Here is a 13,344-nt window from a genome sequence, read left to right as displayed (position 1 = left end):
AAAGCTTTCAAAATTCATGACACAGTGCCATTATACGTGGCGTCCGCTTTGTATACTCTCAATATTTTTCAGTGAGGGACTTTTTGGAGCATTTTCTATTGTGTAGACAGAAGGTCAGGTAGGTACATTTGCAGGAGAAAAGAAAAAATGACATTGAACTCATAAAGCTGTATTCATTATTCATTTGCATAAGGTAACAATAATTTAAGTTAATTTTGAAGTTTAGTGACCACTATTATGTATATTTAGTTCTTTCTTCTTTTATCTATCTTTTTTGCACCTTTCTACTGCTTTTCCAGGACCAGTAGGTTTGCTGGTAGAAAATGCTTTTTAGCATTAAGTCCACATTTTGTACACTTCTATGCATATTTCTTTTATAAAGTATATTCAACAAATATATATTTAAATGATACTCACATTATGTCTCCACTCCACTTTGTAGACGTAAGGGTGTGCGTTGATGATGCAGTCGAAATATACGTCTGACCCCTCCCTAATATTTGTAGGGTCCAGGTTTGTGCCTAACCGGACCACGGTTTCTGGAAGATCTAGAACAAAAAGTACCATTCATTAAAGACTTAAAAGCATCACGTCTTCCTTCCACTCGCCAGTGTTTCATAGGAAAAGGCATGGTGAACTAATCTAATTGCAGTTTTATGTACAGGCCCTGAGGTCATCACTGAAAATGAATTCATCTAACCGAGTTTGGGTTCGTTTTATTAGTCTTGGCAATTACTTTAATGCAGCAACCAGGATCTATTTCTCAAATAGAAGTGGCTATACTGGCTACACGCACTTATATAGTAATCATATATGACACAATATAGGTATATATTGGAAACCATTTGTTATATCCAACTCACATTGTATATCCAAGGTCCAGCCGTCCTCCAACGCGGGTACTGACGGCATCTGCGGGTTCGAGGCGCGACACGCGAGCCGCGCGCCCGCGTCCGTCTTGGAGAGTTGAGTAGACTTACATTGTATATCCAACTCACATTGTATATCCAGTGTCCAGCCGTCCTCCAGGGCAGGTACCGACGGCATCTGCGGGTTGGAGGCGCGACACGCGAGCCGCGCGCCCGCGTCCGTCTTTGACATCTAGACTCACATTGTATATCCAACTCACATTGTATATCCAGTGTCCAGCCGTCCTCCAACGCGGGTACTGAAGGCATCTGCGGGTTGGAGGCGCGACACGCGAGCCGCGCGCCCGCGTCCGTCTTGGAGAGTTGGAGGGAGACAGTCGACGTCGTTGTGTTGCCGTCCGTCGATAGCTGAAGACATTGTGGGGGTTAATAAGTTGTAAGGAAGATATTGACGATGATTGGATAGACGGGTTAGTAACTCTGATTCATGTGCCATGGATCCTGGGTTCGATCTACGGCAGGAGTAAATATTTATTTGAAAGACGTAAATTTTAGTGTTGTATGATGTTTCTAATCCACGTGAACCCTGCCTGTCTTCAAGGAGGCCATGTCTCGTGTTGGATTAGTGTGTGGTTTTTGGGAAAAAGAACAATAACTGTTAGACCCTTGTGATATGTCTTCTTTTCTCTCATTACTCATTATAAATGCACATTTGCTAAAAGCTGCTAAAATTATGATTTCATTGATGATTTACCACAATAATTCATATATTTAGTTAATTTTTGGACACGCCTCGATGTGATTAAGCTGACGAGTTCTTGCATATTTGTAAAATGAACCAACTCATTACCGTAAAGCTATCTATGAACTTATCTTCACATCTTCAAATCAACTCCCGCCCGGTGTCAGCGAAAACCTAATTTACCTTCCTGACAACAAGCTTGCAAATTCAGTGGCAGTTTGTTCGTAATCTTTATTACTTTAAGGAACAACAGCCACGTGAAATAGGGACACGTAGCAGGGGGGTTTCTCTATACTGACGAAAAACGAACGAACAAGAGCTGTCGGGCAATCGACACGTTTAAAACAATGAGATAGAGTCGTGGCTCGCGCAGTAGCGCTTCGAAAGTTCGTTTTTCGTTTTAGAGAGTGAGCCCCGAGTAATAAATGTAGATTGAACAGCGCATTCAGTGCTTGGGGCAAGAACGAATCGGTCGTAAGGGAGTAGGACTAAGTTTTTTATTTTCACGAGATGTTTTAAAGGACAGGAGGGCAGTTTACTGTTGATGCCTTGCGCCGGCACGGAGCGCCCATAAACGCAGGTAAGAAGGTTTGCTTCGGTACTTTCTGCTGATTTAGGTATGCTAAGTGGTGGACTAAGTTAGGAGGCAGGTGAATGCCTATACCTTTCTAGCTTTGTAAAATAAAATATGTAAAAATGTTCTTGGAAGTCCGCCTACAATCGATACGTAGTATTACAAAACCAGTGCATCAAAAGAAAATACACGTGTTTTCTGTTTGTAAAATAGGTAGAGAAATCTGCAGTGAACTCTCATTCTTTGAATTCCACATAAAGCATATTACAAGGTAATATTCCATTAATATTGCAGGCCAAAACTGAAATGCAAACATTCCTTTTACCATCATATCTCCGTTTTAAAACGTAGACAAGGTTTAAATATTATTTGTTAACATGATGCGATTGAAAATAAGCTACTTAGAACGCTAAATACAGATAGAGATACGAGAGGTTCGGTTCATCCACTCGTAAATGACTGTTTTATTACTGAGTACTGTAAGTATTCATTCATGATTCATAAAAAAATGGTCTGCTTATTTATTTCTTCTTTGTTAACAATTATGTTGGAAAGTAAAAACTCTTTCTTGAATGGCAAAGTATGGATCGACAACTAATCACATTGTCTTTGTAAACAACATTTGTTTTTCTCCCTTTGCTTTTCGACCAGAGATATAATGATATTCTACTTTGCTATGGATGCGCTTCATATAAACAAATCATATTAATTGGACTACTACATAGCATAGCACTGATGGGAACGTATTTCTTTCACACTATCGCAGCATAGCTCCATAGCACATCTTTGGTGGAAAGCACCCTACGATATGTGTATATAGGCGATACCGGGAGGGATAAAATAACACTATTTACTCCACGTTAAAATGTCTTCTTCCCTTATTAATTTATCAGAACCTTATAATATTCTGGTTGATATCACATACGGGATGTTATAAAAAAATAGCACGAAGAGGGCGTGAAACGTAACAGTGTTGGAAAAACACTTTGAAACGGAAGTTTTGATTTTCTATGATTTTGTCATCATTGTTTGTGTTGTGTTATTCCTAACACTTCTTTATTTAAAAAAAATGTATGTGTCTTTATTAGATTTTCAAATTTTTTAACGAAAATTTATCTTATATTTTCCTTCCAAACACCCTGTCTATAAATCTCTAAGCCCTCACCGTCTCCTTAGCATTGTTGATCCTCTGTCCATTCTTCCACCAGGTGATGGAGGCGGGCGGGCGGGACCCGGAGCTCTGGCACAGCAGGTCGTAGCGCCGCGACGCAGACAGCGGCTGGTTGGAGCCCAGGATGTGCACCGTGAAGGGGGGGACTGGAAGAGAAGGGGGGGGGGGGTTAGTAAATAATAATATGTTGACAGGAATCCTGTACATTTAGATTGTAGTGTAATGAACTGCGAAAAGCGGCAGCTTGCGGGTCACCTCTGAGTGCCCATTCGGGTGTAGAGTACTGTAGAGTGTAAGAGTAATGTATCTAGGTAGTCTTTTTAATAAATTTTAGTTGACGTGGAATTTTCTAGTATTTCTAATGTCAGTCGTTTCCTGAAGGCCGAGGACCGAGTGTTGTGGCGCTCCTTGGGAGAGGCCTATGTCCAGCAGTAGATAAATATTGGCTGATGATACTGATAAATTTTCAAAATATGCGGCATTGTTCAGAATGCCGGGTATATTGACCTATATTTAGGAAGTTTTCTTATCAAATTCCACCCTTTAAAAGCGTATTTATTCTGTACACTTCTCAATCCCGTGAGAACAAAAAAATATCCACCGAAAAGTGATCCCTTCGGGATTATACAAAGAACATTACCATTATAATAATGAAATAGACCTGAGCATATTATGCCAGCCTCGCTACTCTCATTCACCACTCATCTGTTATCCGACAGATAATAAAAGTGCTCGTAAGAATTTTCCATTCAATGGTCAATTTATCGGATTCCTGAAAACCCAAAACAAATTGTGACCACTCAGACATCGAGGGCAAGTGTCTTCGGCTACGTGCCTGGAATGTTTTCAGTGTCCTGAAGTCCTGAAGTGGGGTTCGGCTCTCGATCAGTGTCCGAACAATGGCGTAAGACGGCAATTTATCATCGTGTCTGAAAAACCTGTGGTCAATACTTCTTGAGTGTAGCTCCTTTTCGTTGCTTTGATTTTGTCGATGTCTGTAGGTACGCTATTGGACAATTTTGTTTAGTCTTTGTGTTCGATGAGATTGTTTCAGAGGTGGATTTCATCTTCATCTGACAATAGTATGCAAGTTTGCATATACCTTACTTTTAGGGTCCGTTCACACAGACACATGTTTAATTTCATAACAATTCAGAAGTGAACGTTTTTGCAATAACTGAATTTTCTATTTCCAACATGATAAAAATCTTCTTTCCTCTAGGACGTTAGACAGTATCCTCGGCCGAGCATTCGGTCAATTGCTAGCCGTTCATTGATCCAGGATTGGCCGAGTATGCTGTCTCGCCACTCTACCCGGTAGGTGTAATCAGTAACTTATTATCCTAATGTCATAGACTAATACATGCCCCAGCAGTGGGGACGTGATGGGTCATGATTGATTGTCGGAAAGCTATAGATCGCATCCAGTGCCGAGGTTTGGGATAGGCTGATGATGATGATTGATTGTCAACTCACAGTTCATATCAAGCGTGAGCGTGGTCTCTATGGGATGGGCGCGCGGGTGGTTGCTCGCCCGACACGACAGGGCGGCGCGCACGTCGGCGCGGGTCAGCGGGCCCACTCGCAGCACGCCGCGGACGCCGCCGCCCGGCAGCGCCGTGGCCGGCGTGTCCGTCTCCACCTCGTCTCGGTACCATTTGACCCACGGGCGGGGGCGGCCTGCGGAAGAGAGAGGTTAAAAAGAGAGAAAGAAAAAGGCATTTGTTTCGTCCAAAACACGGAATATATAAATAAAATGATAATTATGATACATTAAAAGGGGGGAGGGGTTTATGCCTAGTTTCCCCAAAGTCTGTTAGATCATTAACACCCTTGTTACATTGTAATGACATAAATTATACGTCATTTCCATATTAAATTCTTGACAGATGTGTCAAAAGTCAACAACTAATCTCTGGTTACGATCTAACCGAGTATGATGAAACTGGGGCTTATTAAATACCAACGTTAGGGTTTTAAAGTAACGCTGATTTGGTGCTGAAGCTTTTGTTATGTAACTATATATTTTGATCTGTTTAATTATAAAATATTTTCTGATAAAATAACGCGGATTCAGTATGGTCATATCCGAGTGACTGTAAAACTAGCATATGGTGGTACTTTATGTTATCTTATCTAAATTATGTATTTTTACGCTTTTTTTATACCTTCTTAAAATTGAGAGCTTTTTGGTATTTGGCTTATTTAATTCTGAATAAATTAGCAATTTAGCAATGGGGATAAATATGTATTCCACAAATTCCCTATAAAGCAAGGCACGACAACGTTTAGTATCTATAATAGTATTATGACATCACGTTACATGCAATTTATCAATGCAGCCCGCGACAGGTACAAATGGTGGAACATTTTATTTCATACCAGTTACGCTGCAGGCGAAATTTCATGAAATTGTTTTTTAAAGACTTTCGTTTCACCGAATTTAATACAACTCTCGTACGCTGTATTTGTCGTTATCCAAGTGTACGGGAAGTATTCGGTTCCGTTGGCAAATACAAAATGAATTTAATATAAAAATAAACTGGCAGACCTCGTCAGGAGTAAGACGTCGCTCCGCCGCCATTTTTTATTCAAATACGAGTTTCATCTGCATATTTTACGACGCAATAAATGAAAAATATTCAAAACAAAGACTGAGAGAGCAAGGGCTCGTATTCTATTGTTTGATTGCAATCGAGTTTTTTATGTTCCGGTTTTATGGTGTACCACAATAATCACTCGTGTGGAAGGATTGATAATCCACGGGTCGACTTCTCAACATCCATGACATGCACATTTAGTGATAATTTTAATTTGTTTTTATATTATATTATTTTATTATTTGTTACTGTGACATTGAAACTAATTGAATTTTCGTAATTATTCTATTTTATCTTGACATTGTTTGTGACAATTTTTGGATATAATTATTTAATTTTAACTTTTGTGTACTGATGTATAACTTTTAATATTGACATGTAATGAATAATTATCAATAAACAAATCTAAATCTAAATCTAAATCTAAATCTAGTGTGGGACACCAAGTAGGATAGCTTTTTCCAAAAACAAACGTTTTTGATACAAAGTAATAGCAATCTGATTTATTGATATTGGATACATATATTTTAATTAGATTCACAACGGATTTTCATAAACTGATAAGTTTTCTAAATGATTGAAAAAGTATAATCTTGCCTTATATAAAAATAACTGACTAGGCGTATAAACTGACTAGCACACAGAAAACGCACGTCCAACTTTTGGAGGAAATTTAAAACCATAATAGCTAATAATATTATGTGTGAACATTAGCATTCGGACAAGAGAACACCCCTGCTCGGTATGACATGGCCATCGTAACGGAACGAAATTTAGAAAACCTAATAAATTGTGTTCGCGGACTCGAAAATTAATTAATTCTCTGGTCACGAAGGATAATTCTGGAGCACACGGTATGAATATAAAAGAGGGTTAAAAAGATTTAAAAGGGGACTTTTTACAGTGAAATTTCTGTGTCAATGAACCATTTAGGGCCTTGTATCAAAGGTTCTAAATATATTTATTCGGTTAGATAAGTGCTTACGGATGGGATTGAATTATGTTTGTGGAATTTCCGGTGTTTTTTTTAACGCACTTTGCTTGAGTGGTTGACGGTGATTATTAAAGTTGCACATAAAAATGCTACTTAAGCACTATTTAAGAACCTATGTTCTTTAACATCGGGATCAGCTTTGGATAACCCTAATTAGTATAGTTTTTTAGAACCTAGAATGCGTAAAATTTATGTTAAGCTATATTCAAAAGTTATGAAAGATACTTACCTACATATTTTTCAGAATTCACAATAGGGAAACCTACTTTTAGTCTACAATACCCTTTTGCACTGTGTATTTCTTTCAACGATTTTTTTGAATATCTACTAATTGCGTCATTATTACCTCGTTATATTAGCGTCTCCAATCACAAATATCAGTAATATTATTGTAATTAATCAGATGATAATTTCCGTATAAATTATTCATTAGACCAAATAGACAGCTAACAGATATACTCAACAGTTTCCAGGGAACTGGATAATTTTGTTGACTTTGTAATAATTATATCCCTTTATCCAATTAAAGAGACAGAAGGAAACGACTTAGTTATTAACGTTTCGAAGCTTTTGATATTTGTAGAGGAAATACCTACGGAAATACAAGAGTAGAGCGTATTATGAGTATAAGTTTCGTCTAATTAAGACTTACGTCTTTGGAGCGAATGGGTACAAAAGGATGACGGGAATGAGATAATTTGAGTCAATTAGAACTGCGGTTATTCTGTATAAGTAAGAGACATAAAAACGATAGTTAATTCGTAATGTTTTCCAGTTTCTATTTATAAACATTCATCTTCTTAAACTTTTGCGCTTATAATTTATGATCAAACGAACTTACCTGTAAGTGAAGTTTGATCCATAATTTCGCGAGTTGTTTTAGTCTACACGATTTAGGCTTTACACGCATTAGTAATTTTATTTAATTAATGTTATTATAATTATGCCGATTCTGAAAGTAGAAAGCCTAATTTTAGAGCTGTCAAAACCTTAATTTCTTTAATTAAAAGTCAACTCCTATGAGTGTTATTTTTAGCTACGAAAATTTATACTTTGATAGCGTTAAAATTTGCATTTCTGCCTTCAGAACAGCTATCAATATTAGCATTAAGTGCCAATTTCTCAATAGTCGGTTATCTAACCGACAGGGATTGATTTATATATTAAACGCCATCTCCATATAAAATTCATATCTGTACTGCTACTCTTGATACGCAAGACGGTTATTCATATTGCGTTAATATTGTGCTCGAGTCAGAACCAATTTCAATTTAGATTTGGTACTCTTGACGTCTATTTGGTTACAATTCGGTTTCACTTAAAATTTGGTTATGATTGTTTGAAACTGTTTTATCCAATGATTTCAAAAGGAAGGATATGCCCTTCAGAACATTTTACTCAAACCTTCTTCATACAAGCAAAATAACTGCCATCTGTCATAATTTGTTGGAACTATGTCAGAGCCGAGCTACTTATCCTGACGACGGAACCTTGTACGTGCGTTCATATTTTACCGTCACCGGACAGTAGGTACGGTGGCCTGCGCCTAAAAGTATACAGGCGGAGTTTTTAAAATAGCGATCTTAAGCTCACATGGTGTTCAAGCACATCCACATAAACACCACTGCTACACACATCACACACAACACGTCCCCGGATTTATAATAGATGTAGCTGGTCCCTTCATCATCAGGGATCGATTTTAAAAACTCCGCCTGTATACTTTTAGGCGCAGGCCACCGTACATAATAATATGAGTGAGTTGCATGCGGACGTCCGTACAAGGTTACATCGTGCGGCCATTGTAGACTTTGGTAGTAAAATAATTATCGCTTTAAAATGTGTTTATTTATTATTTAAGGATGATACGATATTCCATATTCCTTTTTGACCTTCGTATCATAGTTTTTGTAGCCTTTCACAACAAAAATAGGCATATTTTCACAAGAAACAAAGACTATCCCTCCGTCACAGACAACTGTCGACTGAGGACCGTTGGCCCTAAAATGTCTATTTTAGGGCCAACGCGCGGGTGCCATTTTCTTGAGTGGTTTGGCCTGTCCTTACGCAGTAATATATATGTCAATGGTTTTATCGACTTTGTGAAAGAATGAATGAAAAGGAAAAAATAACAAAAACTGTCGTGAATAGTGTCAAGTTGACACTATCGAAGCGTCTGTAGTCGAGCGGGCTTCAGTGATCGTAACTGATCACTGAGGTTAAGCAACAACTGGCACGGTCAGCCATTGGATGGGTGACCAATTTCAAGTGGTTCTTTTCTGGACGCTTCCGTGCTTCGGACGGCACGTTAAGCTGTGGGGCCCGGTTGCTGCTTCGTCCAAATATCTCACCATTCGCCGCTGATTTTTGCGCCTCCGGATATCTCTTCGCTGCGCATTGCGCTAAATCGCTATTCGTAGTGCTAAATAAGCCATAACACAGCATCTTTAGTCTCAAATACCAGTACCACACAAAACCACACAAAATCGCCACTCACAAGTACAAATACAAGTAATAAAGTTACTTTTTTCTTCTTGCCTTAGCGATTGCGTATATCCAGTTTGTTCAATATTGACAACTGTCAAAATGGCGGTCAAGAGTACCAACTTGCGTTCGTAACCGAATTTAGACTAGTTCACCCGAAAACCACCAAATACGGTAGGCAAGGTGGCGCTACCATCGTGTTCCAGAGTGCCAAATGACTCGAAGGCAATATTACCGCAATATGAATAACCGTCTTGCGTGTCAAGAGTAGCAGTACAGATGTGTCAAAGGTCAACCACTACTCCCTGGTTATGCTCTAACCGACTATAGATAAATTAGCACTTAGGCTTTTTTAAATTTATTATTTATGTTTATAATATCAGAAGGGCTAGCACGGGGAGCAATTAAGACGTGACTAGAGTTTAGCATCGCGCTCACTCACATCGCGCAGCCTCAAGCGCGAGCGCGACGGTGAACTTTGTCACATCTTACTCGCTCCCCGTGCTATCTTCTGCTTCTGATATAATTAGGTAGTAAGACGTACCTCCCGTGACGTCACACTGCAGCGTGAACTGGTCCCCCTCCACGTAGGGCCCCACGATGGCCTGCTTCACGTCCCCGCGCTCGTCCGTGATCACCATCTTGCTTGGAGGCACTGTGGACAGAAGAATATGTCATTGTGTGCTCGTTATGTTGTGGTGTTGTAAAATTAGTATAGTAGGAAAGCTTGGGGGTCAGGGGGTTCATTCGTAACAACTTATACTACTTTTGGTCATACTTTTATTCTAAACAGAGAAGTTCAGATATCTACGCTGCAAACTGTGACGTAACGTGACCGTGATCCGTGAGTAAATACTAAAAGAATTGAGCAAACTTAGTAACGAGACTACGAAAGGTACAACGGATTGTGCATCGTTAGGTATACTTAACGTCTTAACTATCATACCTAATACTGCTAAATAAATTAAAAAGGCTGCAGCATACAACGAATCTCGTAAGGCACTCCATTAAGATAAGATAAGAATAGAATAGAATAGAATATATCTTTATTGAACACCACAAATTAAAATATAAAAAAAGAGAACTTATAAACTAGGAACAATGAACAATAGGCGACCTTATCGCTTAGAGCGATCTCTTACAGGTAACCTTAAACATAAAGAAATAAAAGTAAAGAAAATTTGAGGGCGGTGTACCTACTACCTAACTACTTATAATAAGATAACATATTCTTTATTTGCACACAAAAATATGGACAACAATACAAAACTTAATCTAACACATATGTACAAATGGCGGTCTTATTGCTTAAAGCGATTTCTTCCAGACAACCTTTGGGTGGAAGGATATTTAGATATAAAGGGTAAAGTGTAGCAGGAATAAAGAATATACCATAAATATTTAATATACCAAAACATACTACCTACAATATATTTACATACATAATTTATATACCTAGCATCATAATATATTAAAATATATATTAATATATAATAAACTAGGTACATACCATGTACCATTAGTACAAGGTGTGAATGTGTAAATAAACAAACGCAACAAAGTTCTGTAAAGCGAACCCGCCGCTAGAACGTAAAAACCCCAACAATAGGTTAACGTTTAATATAAATTCTGCACACAAACGTACAACCACTGTCTCTGTCAGCACTAGAAAAAGAACAGTTAGCCGGTTAACAGTCAAAACGATACACAAAAGAGCGCCAAGGCGCCCCGAGGGTCACTCTACAATACAATAAACGAAGTTTTGCTCCGCTACCACGACTCTATCTCGTTGCATTAAACGTAGCGATTGCATAACAGCGTTCGTTTGTTCTTAGTTTGTCAAGATAGAGTAAGCCGGCACGCGGGCAGAATCGCCAACCAGATGCATTCAACTCCTTTGAAGTCAAAAATTACTATCTTGGGATAAATTTACATAATAGGGACGCCGAAATGGAAGCGTGGGCGGCAACATAGAGGAGGGAAGAGAGAGAGCCTTTAGAATGGTTTAATAGTAGTGTAATGTGTTGACGTTATAAGGACATGATGTTAAATATGTTTTACCTAATGGTGGAAACTTGTTAGACCTAAGTTAAGATAACTTAGTTTTTTTAGATTATTATATTTACTTAGTTAAGTCATCCTAAAAAAAATAAAAAAAAAAAAAAAAAAATGAGTGATTGGGGTTTTGGTATAGAGGTGAACATATTTTTGCACCTCTAGAAATTATTGTCGCCCAAATTGTACTTTTATTTGAATTATAAATAATGATTATTATTTACCTTATTATTTATTAAGTTCTTAGGTCTCAAAATAATTACGAGTCACCTTAGGATTGCATTGCAAATACATAAGTAAACGAATTTATACACAACGTATGTGAAAGTGGTAGTCGACCGAAAACTCAAGTCACTGTGACGATTTCATTAAGGTGTGCAGGCATTCTGAAGTTACAACTTCACTTGACACTATTAAAGGTTCCAGTAAGGTTTTTAAAGGGTTCCAGTAACTCCTAAGCCGCCTACACTTTACGAGGCAATCTCTAGTAATATTTCAAACCCTTAGGGCGGCCAATCGACATACTAACGCTTAAATCTTGGAGCCTCCAGGCAACGACAATTAATGCGAACTAGATGGAGTGTCGAGCAATGCATGCAAGCTGAAGTGGCAGTGGGCTGGTCATATCTGCCGAAGAACCGATAACCGTTGGGGTAGACGAGTTCTCGAGTGGAGACCACGAACAGGCAAACGCAGCGTGGGACGTCCTCCTGCCCGCTGGACTCCTTACCTTAGGCGGGTGGCGGGTAGTGGTTGGATGAGGAAGGCCGAGGACCGAGTGTTGTGGCGCTCCTTGGGAGAGGCCTATGTCCAGCAGTGGATGATTATTGGCTGAAGATGATGATGATAGATGGAGTGTCAGTGCAAAAGAAACGTCTCGAAAAATATCACCTCTCTTATTTTAAATTAGTTCGGTCAGAAGATTTGTGACTTTATTCATTGTACTATGATTGTCAGTTCAACCTAATGAACTTAAAACGGTTTGACATAAACAAAATTCGGACAGCTTTTTGCTTTGTCTTTTTGTCTGAGTGTGTCACGCACCATCTAGTTCGTATATTTTAAATCTAAGACTCCAGGTGACCAAATCTAGGTTAAACTTGGCTCATTTTTATCTTCAAGAAAAGAATTGGAAGTTCTCTTTATCATTTTCCAATAGATTAGTTTTTCGGCGAAGGGAAAAATTGCTAAGATAAAATGTTTTCCGGGAATGGAGGTCTTTAACATTTGATACTTTCCCCCGTTTAGTGTAAGAATATTGAGTGTTATAAATGATATCTACCTAGAAAGAAGGTTGTTGAAATTTGATATTTCCCGGAATAAGTATCTGTTTCTTTTGACTGAGCAATTATGAAATTGTGTTCATTAATATAGAGAGTATTCGTATTCTGTTAATTATTAGCTTTTTCCCACAAGGTTTGCTTGGCCTCGTCTTGGTTTTATACGTTTTTAATTTGGTCATAAATGTAGCCTACACCAGAAATTATTGATGTATGAGCTATTTTTCTGTACACATCCGATTAGATATAATAGCTTAAGGTATCCGATTAGAACTTTAATAATTTCAGAAAACACAAAATAAAAATTTTCTACAAAGGGAAATTACTGAATAGGCGGCCTAATCGCTAAAAGCGATCTAAAACGAAAAGTTTAGTAGTAGTTTGCATGAAAGAGTAACACACGTACCCAAGAACTTTCAAAATATTTATATTATGAGTAAGTAGGCTTAAATTGGTATGACATAAACAATAACTGTAAGTATAAAAATATTACGATTTGACGACCGAATGGCGTAGTGGTTAGTGACCCTGACTACTGAGCCGAAGGTCCCGGGTTCGATTCCCGGCTGGGGCAG

General features: G+C 38.4%; 1 protein-coding gene across 1 annotated transcript in view; it reads right to left on the bottom strand.

Moving 5' to 3' along the window:
- LOC105397931 (hemicentin-1) overlaps window positions 1–13,344 on the bottom strand; it is a 256,295-nt gene that overhangs the window by 26,996 nt on the left and 215,955 nt on the right. The window contains exons 5-9 of the mRNA XM_038107476.2: window positions 9,979–10,089; window positions 4,833–5,036; window positions 3,351–3,502; window positions 1,130–1,277; window positions 418–548 (exon numbers count right to left, since the gene is read on the bottom strand). Coding sequence (XP_037963404.2) covers window positions 418–548; window positions 1,130–1,277; window positions 3,351–3,502; window positions 4,833–5,036; window positions 9,979–10,089 — 746 coding nt within the window. The remainder of the gene's footprint in view (window positions 1–417; window positions 549–1,129; window positions 1,278–3,350; window positions 3,503–4,832; window positions 5,037–9,978; window positions 10,090–13,344) is intronic.

The sequence above is a fragment of the Plutella xylostella genome, chromosome 25 (assembly GCF_932276165.1).
Source record: "Plutella xylostella chromosome 25, ilPluXylo3.1, whole genome shotgun sequence".
Lineage (NCBI taxonomy): Eukaryota > Metazoa > Arthropoda > Insecta > Lepidoptera > Plutellidae > Plutella > Plutella xylostella.
Note: the sequence above shows the minus strand (reverse complement) of the source record. Positions and strands in the feature narration are given on the sequence as shown.